The sequence below is a fragment of the Macaca thibetana genome, chromosome 16 (genome assembly GCF_024542745.1).
Source record: "Macaca thibetana thibetana isolate TM-01 chromosome 16, ASM2454274v1, whole genome shotgun sequence".
Taxonomy (NCBI): domain Eukaryota; kingdom Metazoa; phylum Chordata; class Mammalia; order Primates; family Cercopithecidae; genus Macaca; species Macaca thibetana.
The window spans coordinates 59,360,148-59,379,608 of NC_065593.1; the positions used below are offsets into that span (position 1 = coordinate 59,360,148).

General features: G+C 49.0%; 2 protein-coding genes across 6 annotated transcripts in view; one reads left to right on the forward strand and one right to left on the reverse strand.

Annotated features, from left to right (window-relative positions):
- The window catches only part of RNF213 (ring finger protein 213), a 322,271-nt gene that overhangs the window by 211,711 nt on the left and 91,099 nt on the right, over positions 1-19,461 (reverse strand). For all 5 annotated transcript variants that reach the window (XM_050763979.1, XM_050763977.1, XM_050763978.1 and 2 more), the window contains 15 exons: positions 19,076-19,212; positions 18,589-18,684; positions 16,851-16,969; positions 15,622-15,741; positions 15,031-15,176; positions 14,530-14,677; positions 14,123-14,258; positions 10,693-10,884; positions 9,041-9,186; positions 7,413-7,567; positions 5,987-6,199; positions 5,513-5,694; positions 4,741-4,861; positions 1,435-1,535; positions 1,140-1,322 (listed from right to left, as the gene is read on the reverse strand). In XM_050763979.1, coding sequence (XP_050619936.1) covers positions 1,140-1,322; positions 1,435-1,535; positions 4,741-4,861; positions 5,513-5,694; positions 5,987-6,199; positions 7,413-7,567; positions 9,041-9,186; positions 10,693-10,884; positions 14,123-14,258; positions 14,530-14,677; positions 15,031-15,176; positions 15,622-15,741; positions 16,851-16,969; positions 18,589-18,684; positions 19,076-19,212 — 2,195 coding nt within the window. The remainder of the gene's footprint in view (positions 1-1,139; positions 1,323-1,434; positions 1,536-4,740; positions 4,862-5,512; positions 5,695-5,986; positions 6,200-7,412; positions 7,568-9,040; positions 9,187-10,692; positions 10,885-14,122; positions 14,259-14,529; positions 14,678-15,030; positions 15,177-15,621; positions 15,742-16,850; positions 16,970-18,588; positions 18,685-19,075; positions 19,213-19,461) is intronic.
- The window catches only part of EIF4A3 (eukaryotic translation initiation factor 4A3), a 321,735-nt gene that overhangs the window by 68,257 nt on the left and 234,017 nt on the right, over positions 1-19,461 (forward strand). The window lies entirely within an intron of this gene.

The window sequence follows — 19,461 nt, forward strand, 5'->3', positions numbered from 1 at the left end:
GCTGGGATCACAGGCACGCACCACCACACCTGATTAATTTTGTATTTTTAGTAGAGATGGGTTTCACCATGTTGGCCAGGCTGGTTTTGAACTCTTGACCTCAGGTGATCCACATGCCTCGGCCTCCCAGAGTGTTGAGATTACAGGCGTGAGCCACCACACCTGGCCAGCATTTCACTTTTAAATTGAAAGATTCAAGTCACTCCTCTCACCCGTTAGAGCTAGTCTTCAACATTTCAACAGATGATATTTAGATGCATCCCTTTCTAGAAACACTTTGATCATTTGGACCAGCCAACAGTACCCTTCAATATCGCAAAGTATGTCAACCCATCCACTGGGCTTGCCTGGTGCTCCACTTTTAGGAGGCCTGAGAAGGGAGGGAAGGGGAAGGAAAGAAAACCAACCACTCACAGAGCAGGGCTGAGGCCTGCTGAGTCCAGAGAGGTAGAGCTGCTTTTAACCACCTCCAAAAAGCTAGACAAGGAGTGGGTTGGTTCTCAGGTCAGTAACTGTGAATGATACTGATGCATTAAGACCAGTGGTGTCGGCCAGGTGTGGTGGCTCATGCCTGTAATCCCAGCACTTTGGGAGGCCAAGGCGGGTGGATCACCTGAGGTCAGGAGTTCGAGACCAGCCTGGCCAACATGGTGAAACCCCGTCTCTACTAAAAATACAAAAATTAGCTGGGCATGGTGGTGCATGCCTGTAATCCCAGCTACTTGGGAGGCTGAGGCAGGAGAATTGCCTGAACCTAGGAGGTAAAGGTAGCAGTGAGCTGAGATCATGCCACTGCACTCCAGCCTGGGCAAGAGAGTGAGACTCTTTATCTCCAAAAAAAAAAAAAGTGGCATCTAAATTCCTTGGGCCTCTGGTGGGGACCTTTGTTATGACTTTCTGGCTTAGTTCCTCTGTATTTGCTGTTTCTCAAATCTATATGTATATCTCTTGGGGAAGAATAATCTTGAGATACTAAATATTTATGAAAGTACATAACAGTGGCATCTCTTTCGATAGTTCTCTGAGGTCAGGTTTTCTACCAAATGAAAGTTAATAGAGTTCATATTTCTGAATATTGTGTTTGCCAAAAAAGGAAAATAAAAAAAAAAGATGCTTTCTTGAAAGAAGGGGTGTTTTACCTGTGCCTTTGGGAAACAGTTGGAGAGAAATTGTCTGGCAAGTCAGTTAAACAGTAGGGGCACATCATCTGCCCTGGGGCAAACCAGGCCCTGAGGCAGCGCAGGCAGTACACGTGGTCACAGGGCAGACAGACAGGGTCCTGTGCATCTCCCAGGCAGATGGGGCACGGCTGGACCCCAAACCTAGAATCCAAGAAGGGCAGTCAGTTCTGAAGCAGAGAAACCGGCCAGAAGAAGTGAAAACCACGAAAGGTTCAGAATTCTCGCCTTCACAGATCCAAACCTAAGGTCTCACCTGCTGAGGGTCTTGCTGGCTCTCTCCTTGCATTCACAGAGGGTGCTCATCACGGCCTCAAAAGGCCTGTGCATCTTGACGTCGGAGTTCTCTCGAAGACACTGAAGAAAGGCGGTGACAGGAGTCATTAGCAGTGGGGAGGGCTGAGGGCAGCCAGGGGCCGGGTCAGGCAACAGAGGGAACACCACATTCTGAGTCAGGGCTGTGACGCATGCCACATGCGTGTGAGGTGCGAGGCCTTTGTGATTCTGTGTTTAGCACTTGAACTCTGAATGCCCTTTTTGTGATTATGCTGCTTGTCAGGGAACTACATTCTCAAGTTACGATTTTCCCTCTTCTTTTTCTTTTAAGGTCTCCTTCCCTCCCACTATTAAGAGATTTCATACTCTAAGTAATAATAATGACCATCTGTATACCCCCCACCAAGCTTTAAGAAATCTCAGCATTTTTTGAATATTTGCTTTAGATCATTTTGTAAACATTTTTAATTTTTTAAAATTTTCTTTCAGCCTCCCAAGCTGCTGGGATAATTTTTTTTTTTTAGAGAAACAAAACATTATACATAATTACAATTTCACATCCCTCCCTCCCTCTCCAGAGGTATCTACATTTCTAGATTTCTACTGTTAGGATAACTGTAAGCATGTCTTAACATGGGGTTGAATGTTATTTTGAATGTTTTAAAACTTGGTGTCAGTGATACCACACTGTATTGAGGCTTCTGAAACTCATTCTCTTCATGATACCTTAGGTCCAGATCACTCCTGTACCCACGGATGAAGATACCAGTTACCCGTCTGCTGGTTAATGGGCATTTAGATTTTTTCCAATTCCTGACAGTCCTGTATTCAACATTCTTGCATATGTCTGAGAGCGAATAAGTTTCTCTAGGATATAGTTGGAAGTGGAAACACTGTTTTTTAGGCAACATACATCTTCAAAGGCAATATACATCATCACTGTACAAGACAGTTTAATGGCTGTGCTTACGGAATTTGATGGGCAGGCATGATGTTGGTATAGACATCTTAATATTATGTCTACCTTGGGCATTGTGAGCTCAAGGAGAGTACCTTTCTGTTCCAAGTTTGACAACAGTCTTTCTTTCTAAATAATTTTATCAAATGCTTTCTCTCTACATTTTGAAATGATCATTTAGAGTTTATCTTTTAATTTATACAACTGATAACATTTACAGATTTTTTTCTTTATTTCGAGCCATCCTTGAATTCCTGGGATAAATCTTACTTGGAAGTGATGTGTGTATTTTCAATATCCTAATAACTTTGTCAGTCAACAACCCAATTCAAAAATGGGCAAAGGACTTGAATGGACATTTCTCCAGAGAAGACAGCAAATGCCCAACAAGCATATGAAGGATGCTCACCATAACTAGTCATTAGGGAAATGCAAATAAAAACCACAATGAGTTATCACTGTGGCCATCATGAAAAAATCAGATAGTAACAGGTGTTGGCCATGATGTGGAGAAATTCAGACCCTGGTGCATGGCTGGTGGGGATGTAAGATGCTGCAGTCACTGTGGAAAATAATACAGTGCTTCTTCATAAAGTTAAACATAGAGTTATCAAATGATCCAGGAATTCCTCTTCAAGGTATATGTCCAAAAGAACTAAAAGCCAGGCATGCCTGCAGTCCCACCCATGCCATCCTGCAGCAGTTCCATCAACAACTTCCTGCCCAGCTGAGGGAGCCAGCCTCACGGTGAAGGGCAGGGCTTTCCCCCAAGCCTCTTGTTTCAAATGGTCCCAAGGGGCTGCCCTTCAGCTGGGGCTGGGGAGGGATACAAGTCAGGCTTCCAGCATGAAAACTAACGAGGTAAGGTCTTTGGCTGTGGTTACTTGCACAGAGATCTGACTGGAAGGAAATAAACCAGAAACCCAGTAAGTTTCTGAGGCCATTTTATCACCAAAAAAACCTCCCCATGGTCCTAACCACCTAAATCCTGTAAGCGTGTGGGCAGGCAGGGGTCAGCTCCTTTACCTTCGGGTTTATGGGCACCTGGCCCTTAGGACCCACGCTGGACCTGGCTGAAAGCTCTGTGCATCTCCCAGAGGTCCGGGACGTGATGAGGAGACTTGGAGAGGCTGCATGCTGTGTGGGTGTGGGGAAAGGGTGGCATGGGGGCCACCGGCTGTGTCCTATGACCCTCTCTCCACCTTTTCCTTTATCAAAGGAACTCCCAAGTTCCACCTGGCACATGACCACGCCACGAAAAACAACTCAGCTTCTTACAGCTCGGTAAGGCCGAGTGCCCAAGTTGAAGATCATGAGACATGAGCTGGCGTGGTGTGTGCGTGTCCGGGGTTGGGCTCTTAAGGAAAACGGCCTGTCCACCTCCCCTTGTCCCACAGGCTGTGACGCCAGGCCACAGGGTGGAAGCTGAACATTAGGGACACCAAAGGGACAAGACAGAAGGAGCTTGGGCACCTGACTCTGTGCCAGTCTCCAGGAGCTGGTACCTTAGCCTTGGGCTGCTCACACCTGTCCTGGGTGGGAAATCAGCTGATACTGTGTCTCAGTCGCTGATGTTCTGATAGGTCAGAGTTGACACATCCAGCATCTGTGCTGGCCTCCTTTTAGTAAACCTTCCTGTGCTCCAAACATCGCACAGCCAGCGCTGCCTCTTCCAGACCCCCTGGCAGTGAGGGCTCTGGATGCGCTCATGTGAAGGTCAGGGGTGCGGCTGAGGCAGAGGCAGAGGCCGTGTTTGGCTGAATGGCTGTTGGTGCTGGACACCACTGCATGGCCACAGAGGTGCATCACTGGAGGGTCACAGGCTTTTTTCTGCAGGAGACCACCCCACATTAGTAGCTTTATGAAGGGCATGGTGGTTTCCCGTTCCTTGGTTCTGTTGACAGCACTGTTTTGAAGACCCCAACCCCAGTGGCATTCTCTGACATCCTTGTCTCCATGACTGTGACAATGGTAACAGCTCCCACAGGCGGCCGGGTAGTGGTCTGTTCTGGGATCACTCCGAAGGCCAGGTTATCCCTCCCAAAGGTTTCACAAGCATGTTCCCTGTGTCAGCCCCTTTCTGCACACAGTTCCTGGAATCGCTTCTAAATGACACACTCTGACTTAGCAATCAGCAGAGGGTAAATAATTAAACAATTAAACATGGAAAATGTAATGGCTTAGTGATGAAATCACCTTCCTTTGCACATCTAGACAAAATGGTCAGAGCCAAAGAGCGTCTCCCGGCTGCGGGTCAGTGTCGGCGCTGTTCTTCCTTCTGGAAAAGGGTGGATCCGTGTGTGTGCTGAGGCCAGCCCAGGTACTCACCTTGTCTAGTAAGAAGACGTGCTCGGTCACCAGCCTGCATAACTCGGGGACCCGGCTCTCGGTTCCTAGGAGCACATGCTCCACAAAGAGTGCGGTGGAGAAAATCCGACTCCATTGGGCTCTGTCAAAAGAGTGCGTCACTCACTCAGCTCCCACCAAGGAACCCAAAAGTAAAACGAGGAGTGAGACGGGAGAGGAGATGAGGACCCAGGGTCCAGGCCCAGTGGCTAGGATTACAAGCAAGCCCTGTGTGACACACTTCCTGGCCCGCCCCCAGCTCACGCCCTCAGACGCTCAGCTGGGACTCGGTGTCCCACTCGATGCCTCTGCACGGGGTACTGCCACAACCTGCTCACTGCACGGTCCTGCGCCTGCCAAGTCCCACCTCGCCTTGACAGCCCCTCACAGGAACTGTCTCCTTAGGGAAGTGGACTCTGGCCCTGAGGGCCTGTCCTGCTCCGTGCGCCTCCCTGCGCTGGGTGTCCTTTCTATCACAGCATTCCTCACACGGTGTCACAGTATCCCACTTGTCTTTCTACGGCCTCAGTACACAGTGAGCTCCCTGAATGCGCAGCTGCCTCTCGTGTCTCCAGCACCCTAATGGGATGCCTGGCACTCACTAAGGGTTCGGCAAACGTGAAGTGAGTGAGGACAGAGCCCCTCCCACGGCTGAAGCACCTGTCAGTCTTTCTCATGGACATGCCTGGCACTTGGCAGGCTCCTGGTGAGCACGTGCCAGATGAAGCAGTGTGTGAGGGCTCCTGGGTCTCACCTGACTTCCCTGATGACAGCCTGGGCCAGGCTCCCACTGCCTTGCATGTGCCCGTCGGAACAGATGAGCTCCAGTGGCACAGAAAGATTCTTCACCAACTGTAGCCACGCCTGGGGACTGGGCTTCAGGGTGTCTCTCGTCAGCGTCTCCGTGCAGGCCATCGCGGCAAATGCGTCCAGGGTCTGGGGAGACAGGCGGCAGGGCGTGGCTGAGCGTTGCCCTTCCCACCAGCCCACCAGAGGCCCTGGCTGTTAGCTGCGTGTATACTTGTGTCCCAGGCTTGCATACGAATCTTTCGTTGTCTAGGATGTGGGAAGCATCAGCGAGATGTGTTCTTAACATCTCTGAATTAAGCTGAGGTACGTGCCTTGTGAAGAAATCTCCCACTAGGAACACAGCCCCCAAAGCTCTCCATTCCGAGGGGAGTTGGAAGCACCCCGCGGCTTGCTCAGGGCAGGCGGAGGAGGGCCATACCATCTCACATCCAGCCAGCTCATGGTTCCGAGGGGCTTCTGTCAGGCTGTGGAGAACCTGAGGGTAGATGGTCAGGATCCTGGAGAAGTTCTGCAGCCGGCTTCTGAAACGCTGGTAGGCAAGGTGCACCCACGGTAAGGAAACCTCTTCCTCCGGCGCTTCTGACACCGCTTTCAGTTCCCTAATGCAGGACCACAGAGCCATCTGCAGAAACTGGGATTCAAAAAACTTTTAGAATATATTTTTAAATTACAAAAATGGTACGTTTTCCCCGTGGAAAATCAGAACTATTGGAAAACTATAAAAGAGGATATTAAAACCATGCATGCTATTCTGTCTCGTTTGCTTCTGTCCAATTTTCTATCTGCCTCTCCTCCCACGTTAAGGTCACTGTGTCTTCTGAGCTTTTTGCCACTGAACATGACATCATGACTTCCTCTATGACTGAGTATACTTGTATACTTGAAAAACATGGTTTTAACAGCAGCTCAATAACCCATCCTATGGCCATACTTTAATTTGCCCATCCTGTATTTCTGGACAATTAAATTATTTTTAGAAGCAAAGCTGAAAAGGACATCCCTGTAACCAAATATTTGTCCACGTCTCCAGGAGTTTCCTCAGGACAGAGTCAGCAGTTCAGATCAGATGAGGTTCTCAACTGCTCTGTCAGGCAGCCCTGCAGGGCGCCCGCTGTGCACACCACTGTCAGCCGTGTGGCCTGGCCCTTTCTTTGCAGCACTGGCCAGCAGCTGTCCTTTTTTAAAAACAGCTTTGCAAAATGAATACATAAACATGATATCTAAAAACTGTTGTGTTGATTTGCTATTACTAGTAAGGCTAAGCAATTTTTCAAATGTTTCCTGGATGTTGATATGCTTAATGATATGATTATAAAATTGCTGTTTTATAACGTTTACCCATTTTTTAAAACTTAGGGTATTTTCTTATTGATTCCTAAGAATATTAACCTGTAGTCATATTGGCTGTAAGGATGTTCTTCAATTGTCACTTTCCTTTTTTATGTACTGAAGTTTAAAATTTTTAGGTAGTCAAAAGTATGACTTTCTATTGAATTTCACTTATTTGTTCTTACCCTGTAGAGTTAATTACATATTTACCTTAATTTTTTCAAGAGAAATTTAACATTTAAAAAGAAGACATGTCAGGGAAATTGGAGGTCTTCTCGTGTTCCCGGAGAGCTCTGTCTTTTAGGAGCCCCTGGGTGGTGGGCTGAGGGTGCAGCACTGAACATTGAGAGGAGACTGGACGGCCCCTTCACCCACCAGCGCCCTTTGCAGACCATGTTCTGTTCCCAGACTTCACAGCACCAGCTCCAGGCAGCTAAAGAAACGTCCTGTGTCTGCATCCAGTCCCCATCGTGCAAGCTCTACACCTGACCCTTAGCCAGTATCTAAACATCTACCTCTAACTCCTCCTCCGTTGCCACACGCATGGTCAAGAGAATGAAGTCCTTCGAGTAACACTGAAGAAGTTCCTGCTGCGGCTCTCCATGGAGCTGGGCGAGAAACCTGCCCAGAGGAGTCTGCTGAAAGATGTCCACGAACTTCTTTGGCAGTCCTGCAGAGAGGAAACCAAGGAGTGGCCTGGAGTGCGTCTAAGTCATGACACTCCTCTGCCTCCAGGTTGCTCTGGAGTGAAGGGGAATAGGGGACGCCTTGTCGAATGGGAGCTCGTAGACAAAGGGGCACCAACTGCCTGATTTTGTAGGGAACTGAAGGAATAGTCACTGTCTAGACATTTAGGATACTTTTCTTTTTCTTTTTTTTTTGGAGATGGAGTCTCACTCTGTTGCCCAGGCTGGAGTGCAGTAGGTAGCATGATCTCGGCTCACTGCAACCTCCGCCTTCTAGGTTCAAGTGATTCTCCTGCTTCAGCCTACCAAGTAGCTGGGATTACAGGCGCGCACCACCACACCCAGCTAAATGTTTGTATTTTTAGTAGAGGCAGTGTTTCGCCATATTGGTCAGGCTGGTCTCGAACTCCTGACCTTGGGTGATCCGCCAGCCTTGGCCTCCCAAAGTATTGTGAACCACTGCGTCTGGCCTAGGATATTTTTCCATTGGAATAAAATAAAAGAAGGTGGAAGCCATGTCAAATTTAAGTCAGAAACAGCCAAAGAGAAAAACCTGAGAAAGAATGAGTTGTATGTTGCATGGCTATAGATCACAGCATGTTTCAGGAACCCCCAGGTCCAAGTAAATCAGGAATGAGTGGGCTGCTCTTCAGGGGCTGGGGTCACAGACCATGCAAGATGGAAAGATCTGGCTTCTAGTGGGCGGGGTGCGGCCCCTAATTCGCAGGCTGTCATAGAAAAGCAGGGTCAGTGGGGTATTGTCCTGAGAAAAGAATATGCTCATGAGGAGAGACTGCTTTGAGTTTGTTCAGAAAAAGTGGCAGAATGGTAACCTAGAAAAAAGGCCACCTTGAGTCTTCCGAGTGGTCGATAAGTAAACATGGAAGAGATTACTGCATGTATGAAAGACGGCGTTTGCAAAAGTGTTGCGTTGTCCTTGGTTTTTCTGGACTATGGCAAACCCTCTGGCATCTGGCAGCAGAGTCCAGCACTGTGTCTGGGCTGTGACTCCTGATGGGGCAACTGGGAGTAGGGGATACTCCAGGCGCTCGTGCCTTCTGAGAACGCCTGCCCTGGGGGCATCTCCTGAGTCCAGTGCCCCAGTCTTAGAGAAGGCCCAGAATGGGAGTGACCAGCTGGTAGAGGTGACAGTCCTCCTGTTGCCAGAACATACCCCATTTCACCAAATACCTGGCCATCACGGCACTAAAAACCATTTCACAGGCTCCCGCTGCCATAGGACCGAAAGGTTCTGGTCCTGCCAGGGCCTCTCACTCCTTCAACAGAAACTTTAAAATGACACAGTGACATAAATTGGATGCTACTGTACAAACGTGTGAAAACTAAAATCTCCAAAATTCACCTTGCGATGGTAGCCACGCATCTGCTTTTCACTGTCAGGCAGTCCCTTTGTGATTCACCTGTGCTGAATCTGACCTGTCTTGAGGTAGCCTCACCTTCTGCGTCTGTGATGTACTGAGCCTGGACCCACAGCTCCTCCAGATAGTCCTTGATTCTCCAGCTGAAAGGTACGTTGTTGGAAGCGTTCTCGGAAAGGTTCATGTAGTTCTGCACCATGATGTAGGCCATCTCACCTTTATGTCTGCAGTAAGGCGAGTGACGTTACAAAGAGGGTTTGTGAGATGTCACTCAAAACACAAGACAAGACCCGCCACTGATGCCAGCTCCTCTCAGGCCTCAAAAACAAGGGGGCCAACAGGCCAGGCCGACAGCGCTGATTTCACAGCCCGGGGTGTCTATTAGGACAGATCTAGGGAACTAGCTTATGCAATCTTTGTTTTACAGGCAAAACAAAAACAAACCAAGGCTGGCAGGGGTCAAGTGTGTTGCCCAAAATCTCCAGCAGAACCAAGTCTTCTGGTTCCTGAGCCTGTCTGTCTTTGATAACTTGTAACACAGAGCACAACTTGTTAGACAGTCTTTGTTTCATGAACACAGCAGCGCCTTGTCTTTTAAATAAGTGTTTCCACTGGAATTCAAATTCCATTCTTTTTCTCTTTCTCTCTTTTCTTTCTCTCTCCCTCCTTCTCCCTTTTTTTTTTTTTTTTTGAGATAGGGTCTCACTCTGTCACCCAGGCTGGAGTGCAGTGAGCGGTGTGATTATATCTCACCTCAAACTCCTGGGCTCAAGCAATCCTCCCGCCTCAGCTTCTACAGTAGCTAGGACTACAGGTGCACACCACATTATGCCTAATTTTTAAATTTTTTGTAGTGACGGGGTCTCACTATGTTGCCCAAGCTGGTCTTGAACCCCTGGGCTCAAGCAACTTTCCTGCCTCAGCCTACTAAATTGCTGGGGTTATAGGCATGAGTCACTGAGCCTGGGCACGTTTATTTCTATATTCTTTATTAATCTATATCCAGAATTGAAGCCCCTGAAAGCTGAAGTGGAAGCTGTTGGGAGCTGAGCCTCGGCCCCACAGCATCAGACCTGGGGAGGGGGGTGGGGGCTGTGCAGGTCCACCAGGGAATGAGGGACAGGGGAGGGAGCACAGATCACAGGGGGAAGCAGCACAGATCGCGGGGCTGTTCTAAGCGCAGCTTCTCCATGCCATACCACACTGGGTCTGGCTAGAACCAGTGCTCTGAAAGCAGGGAAATGAGGAGGGTGGAGATAAAAATGTCTTGGAGCTTCATAAAGTTCCTATTCTTTTTTTTTTGAGACAGAGTCTTGCTCTGTCACCAGGCTGGAGTGCAGTGGTGCAATCTCAGCTCACTGCAACCTCCGCCTCCCAGGTTCAAGTGATTCTCCTGCCTCAGCCTCTCAAATAGCTGGGACTACAGGCACGCACCACCACGCCCAGCTAATTTTTGTATTTTTAGTAGAGACCGGGTTTCACCATGTTGGCCAGGATGGTCTCGATCTCTTGACCTTGTGATCCACCTGCCTCGGCCTCCCAAAGTGCTGGGATTACAGGCGTGGGCCACCGCGCCCAGCCAAACTTCCGATTGTTACTGCAGAAAGCGCCCACATCAACGTTGCTCTGAAGTTGAGGGCTGCGTTTCACCCAGCACTTGGGAGAGCATATTAGGGTCCTGCTGTGTTCTGATAGTTTCTCTCCCCAGGGAAAGAAAGCCTTCCACTCACCTTGCATTATTCATCACAAGAGGAATGTTCAGAAGCTTCATGTCACTGAAAATAAACATCCAAAGGTCTCTTGCCCAGGGCGGAGTATCTGGCCTAGTCAGTAGCTCAAGGTTGCCGTCTCTGTCGATGAACGATATCATGCTCGCCAGCAGAGGGGTGACCGCACCTTGGACCCGCTTCCAGAGGGTGTGCCTGCAGCACAGGAGAGAGACTGGCCACCACGGCTCAGAGGAACCACAATGGCGGTCGGCCACCTTTTGACATTGTGTTCCTTCTTGAGCATGAACAAAACAACTAGTCTACTAATTACCACACTACAGCGATGGCAGGAACTTGACATTTTCATCATTTTTAAGTCCTAGAAAACAGACTCATAAAAATACCTAAGATGAGAGGCAGAACTGGAATGGAACTTAATTCTACATCTAATCAACTGTCATTAGGTGACTGGAAGGGTGAAGTAGTGTTTGATTTTTATTTTTAAAACATATATGTGAGACAGGGTCTCACTCTGTCACCCAGACTGCAGTGCAGTGGCACAATCATAGATCGTTGTAACCTTGAATACCGGGGCTTAAACGATCTTCCCACCTCAGCCGTGCAAGTAGACAGGGCCACCACGCCCAGGGACACCACCTCCAGCTAATTTTTAATTTTATTTTTTTGTTGGGATGGGGTCTCACTATGTTGCCCTGGCTGGCTGGTCTGAAACTCCTGGCCCAAGTAATCCTCCCATCTCAGCCTTCCAAAGTATTGGGATTATAGGTGTGAGCCACCGCACCTATCTGCTTTATTTTTTGCAAAGCTGCATAATTTTTGTATGTAACTATTTTTCAGAACAAGTCATCGAGGTTCTCTAAATAAATAAAATTATGACAATCCATTTGGAAAAAATAAATATTTTACAAATCTGATGTGGATAGACTATAATACAGATGAAGAGACCAAAATGAATTTGTCCCAGATCAAACTAAACAAGAAGGCACATGTTTATCTGGAATTAAGTATTTGTTCCTGTTGATATTTTTGTACACTAGATCTGGGTGTCTGATAGACAGACAGGTGGATGGATAGATGGGCTGATGGACTGATGGGTGGATGGACAGGCAGGCGGATGGATGGATGAATGCACAGACAGGCAGACAGATAATTGGTTAACTACAAGACATTTTGTTGTTATATATATTTTGTTGTATATATTTACATGTAACAATAAAAACTCTATTTCAAAATTCTTGTGTAAAGGATAAGAATTAAAAGGTGACCGGGCGTGGTGGCTCACATCTAATCCCACCACGCTGGGAGACTAAGGTGGGCGGATCACCTGAGGTCAGGAGTTCGAGACCAGCCTGGCCAACATGGTGAAATCCCACCTCTACTAAAAACACAAAAACGACAGGCATGGTGGCAGGTGCCTGTAATCCCAGCTACTCAGGAGGCTGAGGCAGAAGAATCGCTTGAACCCGGGAGGCAGAAGTTGCAGTGAGCCAAGATCGTGACACTGCACTCCAGCCTGAGGGACAAGAGTGAGACTCCATCTCAAAAAAACAAAAGACAAACAAAAACCACAAGGTAATTAATGTTGGGGGAAAATCAAAGCCTCTCTTTTGAAGAGAATAAAAAGAAATACTTATATTTTTAAAATATATAGTACACAGGATCCTGGCAAGAATTTTAAAATGTCTACTGGGAAAACAAAGCATCCCAGTGACCAGAAGGAGAAAAGAGCCAACTGGGAAAAGTCGCAGAACACAAAAGGCAGAAGGAAAACCCAAGCGCTGAGAGAGGCGGGAGCAGCTGAGCCTGGTTCCTGTATCTGGAGTTGCTGAGCCTGATTCTGCTGTATCTGGACAGGCAGGCAGAGTTCGGGACACAAAGGACTCTCAGGATTTGTGCTGTTTAATCCCAAGAGGACAAATGACTCCAGTCCCCCAGAACACAGGGGAGGTGAACTGAGGTAGTCAGGGCGCTGCTGGCCCTGGGGCAGGTGAGCTGAGGGTGCGGGTCTGGCCACCACTCAGCGGCTACGCAGGCCTCACGGTGACCACGGAATGTGACGAAGCCAGACCTAGTGCTGCATGAACAGCGAGCGGGGAAGAGCAGACTGAGGAGGTTCAGTGACTCAGGGCTGGTCCCGGGAAGTGGAGTCAGGGATTAAAAGCATCAACAGGCTGGGCGCTGTGGCTCACGCCTGTCATCCCAGCACTTTGGGAGGCTGAGGCAAGCGGATCACCTGGGGTCAGGAGTTTGAGACTAGCCTGGCCAACATGGTGAAATCGCACCTCTACTAAATATACCAAAATTAGCTGGGTGTGGTGGTGGGTGCCGGTAGTCTCAGCTACTCAGGAGGCTGAGGCAGGAGAATCGCCTGAAACCCAGGAGATGGAAGTTGCAATGAGTTGAGATCACATCACTGCACTCCAGCCTGGGTGACAGAGTGAGACTCTGTCTCAAAAAAAAAAAAAAAAAAAAAAAAAAAAGCATCAATCGAGTACACAAGGAGGAACCGAGGGAAATGAAAATATTTCTGTCTCCTAAAATCCCTTCAGAAGGCGTGACAAGGAAAGAAACGAAGGATAACTAGAGAAAAAGTAGAATCAGAAAATCTCTGGTCATAAGGAAGGTGTACATAAGCCCCCATTCCCATTCACCCCACTTCTTCCTCCCTAAGCCCGCATTCCCGTTCACCCTGCTGCTTCCTCACGTTCCCTCCTGCAGATCACACCTGGCCGTAGGCCCAAAGCGAACCCATCACTGGCGCAGAAGCTTGAATCTGGAAGGGACTCATGGAGGAGGTCCGCTGTCTTTTAGAGATGAGAAAGCTGGGCCCAGATAACAAAGTCACTGGTTTCTTAGGCTGTCAGGCAGGAGGTCTGAGAGTCTGTCTTAGAGGCCCTCCGTCTGGGGCCCAGAGCACCCCTCCTTCCTCCACAACACACGGCCACATCCAGGATAATCAAGGTTCATCCCATGGGTGACAGAAAAATAACCATGGCAGTGAATGGTGCTGCTGGGTCCTGGTTTTGCTGTTACCATTCTTCAAACAGCAGGACTGGGGAAATACCGCCTGTCCCCTGCCTGCTCTGCACATCATTTCAACTTCATAACTGAAAACAGTAGCCTTTCTATGGTTAACAACATAAACGTTAGTAAATGTTCTACTCTAAGAACAGATATGCTTCTTAAAAGTTTTTAGTATGCAAAACTGTAAACACAGAAAAGTAGAGGAAGAGTCCAGCACCGGCCATTTGGCCACTGTCCAGACCTACTGTGTGCTTCTTGGGGAAAAAAATTACAGCTTTGAATGGCTGAGAAGTTTAGAAAGAAACAGCTCAGTCCCCATGGCTCGGATGGAGAGACGATGCCCGCAGGCAGGTCCCCATGCTGCCACCAGATTGGAGTCACTCCCTCCTTCCTTTAGTCACAGTACCTGAATGTGCCCGCCTCCTGGAGGGCGTCCTGGTTGCAGGCTTCTCTCGCCACCCACTCCAGAGTGTGCAACTGGCTCTCTTCTTGCGTCTTTAAAAGGACATTGAGGCGCATCTTGGATACCCGCAAGAAACAGGCTGTACAAGGGCAGAGACAGACGTTCAGCATGGCCGTGGCTGGGCTGTTGGCTCTGGAGTGCTTCTGACCCACCCGCCCCAGGAAGGGAAGTCCTTTGGCCAGGCCAATTCTAGAGCAAAATCTGAGAGATGCTCTTAGATTCCCACTGTGTCACTGCTTCTGCTGAGCCATGGAAACCTGAGAGGGTCCCCAACACGCAGTGAAATGATGCCCACTCCTCAGGAAGAGCCCACGTGGGGGCAGAGGCAAGAGGGGTGGGGAGGCTCATACCGTGGCACGTGCTGTCCTCGTTTAAGAGGTCCAGGAGGAGCACCACCCTCCGCATATTGCGCGTGCAGCTCTCGTTCTGGTCTCTGAGCATGCCCACGGCGCTCTGCACACAGCTCCTCAGCAGCCTGGTGGTGTCCAGGATCGACACCTATTGGTGGAGACGGTTAGGTTGCCCGTTTCTACCACTTACACGGTGGGTAAAAGCCAAACCACCCATATGCGATGAGGGTCTCGATGCAGCAAACAGCACAGGGCGGCGGTCCTCATGGACAAAGAAGGACGCCAACCCCCACCCCCCACCAAACTGCCGGTGCAGATGCCCTTGACCCCCAGTAACCCCCAGTAATCAGCAACAAGACCGTCGCTGTGTGAGGAAAGTGGGGCGCCATCCTCACGCCCGCACAGCAGTGGCGGCTCCTCTAGCTCCCAGTGCAAAAGCATAGAGGCAGCTCGGAAGCGTCACCAGCAGCACAAGGGGAGGTCCCAAGAACCAGAACTTACGTCACTGCCTCCGAGTTCAGAGGTTTCCTTTCCCACCTTCTCAGAACCTTCTGTTTCCATGGCCTCCTCTGCCACCTCCCCTGACGTGCTGGCCTCCGTTTCCATCGCCTCCTCACGGCTGTCTTCTGCCCGGTGTTCCAAGCCCACTGCAGTCAAAGCAAACGTGATTGCGTTACTGCTCAGAAAGTGGCATGGGGACTGGCAGTGGCGCCATCTGGGAGTCTGTGTGCTTAGGCTCCAGGTGCAGGCTTCCCTGGCCCCCGCTCTGGTGATGGGTCCGCAGATGAGAAATCACGGTCATGAAGATCAGCCCCCAAGGCAGCCCCTTCCAGCCTGGGCTCTGGCGTGTTCTAGGCGTTCACTTCCATGACTGGCCTGATCACAGAGCTCTACCTCAGCCTGTGGTAAGCGCACCTGCCCGGCCCTATGGTGCGATGATGAGCTACCAGTCAGTTCTGCACATGTCCCCGAGCTCCTGCTGAGGGACGACACATGGTGGCCCTGCTCCTAGTGCCATGTGCATGTCAGGCTCCACACCTACCATCTGCCCTTCCACCACCCACTCCCCAGAGGCTCCGCCTCATGACTCACACTCAGGCAAGTCTCCGGGCGCGAACAGCTGGCTGATGGTGACACTCTGCAGCCTGGTCATATCTGAAACCATGAGGGTGGATCTCCGGAGGTCATCGATGTGGACAGACTGCCACAGCCCTGTGAAGAGTGAAGCCACCCACAACCGTCTCGTGTCTTTCCCGGCTGCTGCTCAGCCCTAAGCAGGAACACTGCACACCCTGGCTTGTCGTTACCTTGCTGCAAAATGAATGACTGGCACCCTGAAGCCGAAACCCTGGAATGGGCCTGCACAGAAACCCCCGACCCTATACTACACAAGAGCCGATGCTATGCACATCAACAACTTCAACATAAACAGCAACGGTAAGACCTGCAATGGCAGGTGTGGGAAGCACGCGTGGATAAGGCCTGTGGTTCTTTCACCCGTGCATTGTTGTATTTGCTGTATCACAGTTAGTGAGGGGTGGGGGACACTGGCAAGGTCTGCCTTCCATTCTCCAGGAAATGATTCGAGTAAACTTACTTTCGTGTTTCTGGAATACCAACTTTTCTATGTCATAAATAGCGGATGACCATTCCTTGGAAAAAGATCTGAAGATAGCCCGACGCCCGCCACTCTCCCTCCCCGCCAAACGGGCATATCGGTGCGTTCCTGACAGTGTACATCGGGAGTCAGGGGTCTCCGCTCTGTGTGACCCGCATGCTGAGAGGCGAGGAGCTTGCCTACAGTCAGTCCAGGACAGGCTGCACACAGCCTCCCGTCCCAGGATTCACGTTTTCACAGTAATCAGTGGTAAGAAATCTAATTGCATCTGGAAAGAATCCTCTTGAAGTTAACAATAATATTCTAATTTCAGACTTTTACAATGCAGAACCAAATGAGAAACAGTTCCAACATTACTTAAATAAATACGCTGACTGGGCTGGGTGCGGTGCCTCACGCCGGTAATCCCAGCACTTTGGGAGGCTGAGGTGAGCGGATTTTGGGTCAACAGATCGAGACCATCTAGGCCAACATGGTGAAACTCCATCACTACTAAAAATACAAAAATTAGCCGGGCGTGGTGGTGCATGCCTGTAATCCCAGCTACTTGGGAGGCTGAGGCAGGAGAATCGCTTGAACCCGGGAGGTGGAGGTTGTAGTGGCTGGAGCCACTGCACTCCAGCCTGGCAACAGAGCAAGACTCTGTCTCAAAAAATAAATAAAAATAAATAAATAAATACATTGACTGATGTTCTGATCTCACCTCCATGGAAGCCCACATAAGCTGTTCCTCTTCCCATCCGGGACAGTTTTGTGATGAAATAGACGAAGATACGGTCCTCGTTTTCTTGTATTTTGTTGATTTCATTTATAGCAGAATACCTATTTAAAGAGAGAAAAAAGAATACCTATTTTAAAAACAAACACACACAAAAAAACAAGCACCTAAATAAAGCAAAGTTGTGCGGCTGCGGAAGGGTGTTCTCTGAGCTGTTGGTCTGGTCTCACAGCCACCCGTTCCGAGGAGTTTTACATAAACTTCAGACTCCTGTGATTGTGGTTTCTTCTCTCACAGGGAGATGAGAAATCTTCTCTTAGCAGGCTCGTTTTCTTCCCCGTTCCTGTGTCCTCTGCTTTGAAGTGGCATTCTTTTATTTTTATTTATTTATTTATTTATTTTGAGACGGAGTTTCACTCTTGTTGCCCAGGCTGGAGTGCAATGGCATGATCTCAGCTCACAGCAACCCCCGCTTCCTCAGCTCAAGCGATTCTCCTGCCTCAGCCTCCCAAGTAGCTGGGATTACAGGCATGCACCACCATGCCCGGCTAATTTTGTATTTTTTTAGTAGAGACAGGGTTTCTCCATGTTGGTCAGGCTGGTCTCGAACTCCTGACCTCAGGTGATCTGCCCGCCTCAGCCTCCCAAAGTGCTGGGATTACAGGCATGAGCCACCACGCCCGGCGTGGCATTCCTTTATTGACCAGAAACCCTATCTTGTGCTCCTCAATGGGCCTGCCCCGGTGCAACTAAGGGTGAGGCCAGCTGAACTGTCCATTCCTTCTTTTCTCTTAAGCCATGGGGGGGGTCTTGCTGTGTTGCCCAGGCTGGTCTCAAACCCCTGGCCTCAAACGATCCTCCTGCCTCTGCTTCCCAAGTAGCTGGGATTACAGGAAACAGCCCCTGTACCCAGTGGACCTTTCCATTTCAACAAAGAGTTCTGTGCGCAACGCCATTCCCTTCAGATGACCAATGGCCAAAGCCAGTTTCTTGTTGAGATCTGAGCCGCAAAATGAAATATGGCATCCAATGCTTCAAAAAGGTCCAGAAATCACTTTTACTTTAAGTGTTAAAGGCACAAAGTTAATTCTAAGAGCGTCAGACTTCCCCTACAAATACTATAAAAACATCCAATAAATAGGAATAAAAGCATTTACCTACTGTTATTTCCTTCGAACTTGAAATAAATTCAAATTGTATAATTCAAAATTAATGATGACTAAAACATGTCTACAAACACAGGCTTCAAAGGTGTCCTTTTATAGCTTGTTAATGCTCCATTATTTACACTTCTCACATTTCACTTTTTTTGTGGGGAGGACAGGCTCTCGCTCTGGCCCCCAGGCTGGACTGCAGTGGTGGGATCCCAGTTCACTGCAGCCCTGACTTCCCAGGCTCAAGTGATTCTCCCACCTCAGCCTTCTGAGCAGCTGGGACTAGAGGTGCGCTGTGGAAGGCTAATTATTTTATTTTTTTAGTAATGAGGTCTTGCTCTGTTGCCCGGGCCCATTCCGCTATTTTTGTAATGTTATTAGCCTTTTCGCTTTGTCTCTCTTCAGTTTCCCTAATCCCCACTTGGGAGAATAAGGCGGGGGAAGAATTGTTCTTATTTTTATTTCTATATTGATTACGATACTATACTGTTTTCAAGGAAGAAATTCTCTAGGACCTCCTACGTTTTGGGTTTTTTACATAGTTTCTGAAAAAAATACTAAAAACGTACTTAGCTGAGGCAATGAGCTGGGCACTATGGATTCCATCTTCAAAATCTGTCTGAATAATGAGGATTTTACATTTGGCTGTATTCATTAAACAGTTTCTGAAAGAAAAGGGAGGTTATTCAAGCGAGTTCTCTGTCTTAAAAAATGGGTAACAAAATTCCCCCAAGTGATGAGAAACATAAAGGCTACAAAGAAACAGCGACTCAGGTGGGATTTTCTTCTGTAAGAACAGATAGTCCAGGGGAGAAAACCCAATGAATGTCTCCTAACGAGGTCCGAGGACGATGCTTTCGGAGGAAGCATGTCAGGCCAGACACCGCGTTGCAGAAGATGACGCAGATGAGAGGGACACTGGGAGAAATTTAACAAGGATCCATTTCACAGTCACGTGACTGCGGCACTCATTAACCAGCGCTGGCACCACTGCCAGGCAGAAGCCACACGGCCACGGCTGGGGAGGGAGAGGGCAGGGAAGGCAGGGAACCTCACCGGACTTCTTTGAGGAATGAGATCTCCATGTCAAACCGCTGCAGCCACAGGAGTGTGAGTTTCGAAGCCCTGCCTGTGACTTCTGATTCTAAAATTTCACAGTCATGACTTGTTAGCAGCCTGGAGAAAGTGGTGATCTACAAAGTTAGGAAATGCAAATTACTTGCCAGAATTCAAGGAAAGGTTGCAAGTCTGCTGCTGGGTTTAGACAGATCCCAGAAACTTGCTGATGTTCAGCGCAGTGCAGTTGCCACGCGACGGCACAGAATCCAAACCCAAAGGAGTTTCCCAAAACAAGGCAGCACTGGGGCCAGGAGGCCCTACAGGGCCAAAGGCTTTGGAGAGACGACCCCACCCTGCCCTGAGGGTGCCTTCTTCTCCTCCCC